Below are 1,292 nucleotides of genomic sequence, written 5' to 3'. Positions count from 1 at the left end.
CCTCGAAGCCGGTGCTAGGCGCGCTGGTGTCAGTGGCGAACGAGGCGAAGGGATTCGTCGAGTCGACGGTGATTGGTGCCGACGATTGGTGATACGATTGGTCTCCGCCGAAATTCAGAAACGGATTCTCCCCGCCGCCAGATGTCGCTGAAGCGTCGCCGAAATCTTGAAGGAACGGATTGGACGCCTGGCCCGCCATATTGTCGTTCGACTCGATCCCATCGTAATCGTCCATCAAAAATGGGTTCCCTCCTTTCGAATCCATGTTGAATCGAGCGTTATAACCGTGAGTCCAAAGTGAAGATGAAACGGAAGTGTCGTTTAAAGGAAGAGAAAGAAGAGAGAGAAGAAGGTAAAGATTATGTTTGTAGAGCCTCTTATTTTTCCATTAATTCGGACTCGAGTAGTTTGAGCTCGGTCTTGCCCGGCCCCAGACTTGCGAAACTCGTGTCGAACGGATCCACGTCCTCCCCCAAAGGAAAGCTCTCGTTCTGCAAAGGGGTCAACACCTTCGCACCGGGATCTTGGTCGTCGATGCACAAGAAATCCTTCCTCTCCTCCGCTCTGGGATCGAAGTCGGGATCGACTTCTGGAATAACCGTTGTGTTGATCACGGCCGTGAGAGCGATCGGAACGGGGCGAGCGATGGGTATCTCGGCAGGGATCTGTTCCAACTCGGTCTCGAGAATCTTCAGCTCCGCCTTGCCGGGAAGAATATTCGTTGCGATCGAGGTGTCGAATGGATCCTGGTAGGAGATCTCCTCGTCCTCCTCGATGGTCCTCGTCTCGATCCTGGGCGTGAGAGGCTTCGCGTCCACCTCGATCCTCTCGTCCAACAGACTCTCCTGCCTCTTTTCCACCAATTCCCCTCTCTTATTCACCTCCTCAAACTTCCTCAACACCGAATTTTGCAATTCATTTATCCTGAGATCGTTCGGCCTTATCGTGAAATCGCTCTGCCTTCTGACAGGTTCTCCCTCGGCACGCGGATCGAACTCGTGGTCGCTCAAGCTGTGAGGCAGCCTCGTAGACGGCGAATGATCTTGTTGCCTCAACAATTCCGATTCGATCAACTTGAGCTCGGTCTTACCTGGCGCTACCTTGGCCACGAAGCTCGTGTCGAACGGATCTACATCGGCCGCCTCCTCCTCCTGTTCCTCCTCGCCGGGCAGGTAATCCTCGATCGATTTTTGCGTGTAATAGGGAGTGAGCGGCTTAGAAGGCAACGCTTTCTCCTCCTCGGTGGTCGCGAGCAGATCGGGCCGTTTGGACGGTGTCGGCAATTCGAACGC

General features: G+C 54.3%; 1 protein-coding gene across 1 annotated transcript in view; it reads right to left on the bottom strand.

Annotated features, from left to right (window-relative positions):
* Positions 1 to 1,292, bottom strand: part of LOC102675380 (protein stoned-B-like) — a 13,634-nt gene that overhangs the window by 5,841 nt on the left and 6,501 nt on the right. Inside the window, exon 4 of the mRNA XM_006621703.2 lies at positions 400 to 1,178. Within this exon, the coding sequence (XP_006621766.1) occupies positions 400 to 1,178 (779 nt within the window). The remainder of the gene's footprint in view (positions 1 to 399; positions 1,179 to 1,292) is intronic.

This window comes from Apis dorsata, unplaced genomic scaffold (genome assembly GCF_000469605.1).
Source record: "Apis dorsata unplaced genomic scaffold, Apis dorsata 1.3 scaffold_631, whole genome shotgun sequence".
NCBI lineage: Eukaryota > Metazoa > Arthropoda > Insecta > Hymenoptera > Apidae > Apis > Apis dorsata.
This window is presented reverse-complemented; position numbering and strand designations above follow the sequence as displayed.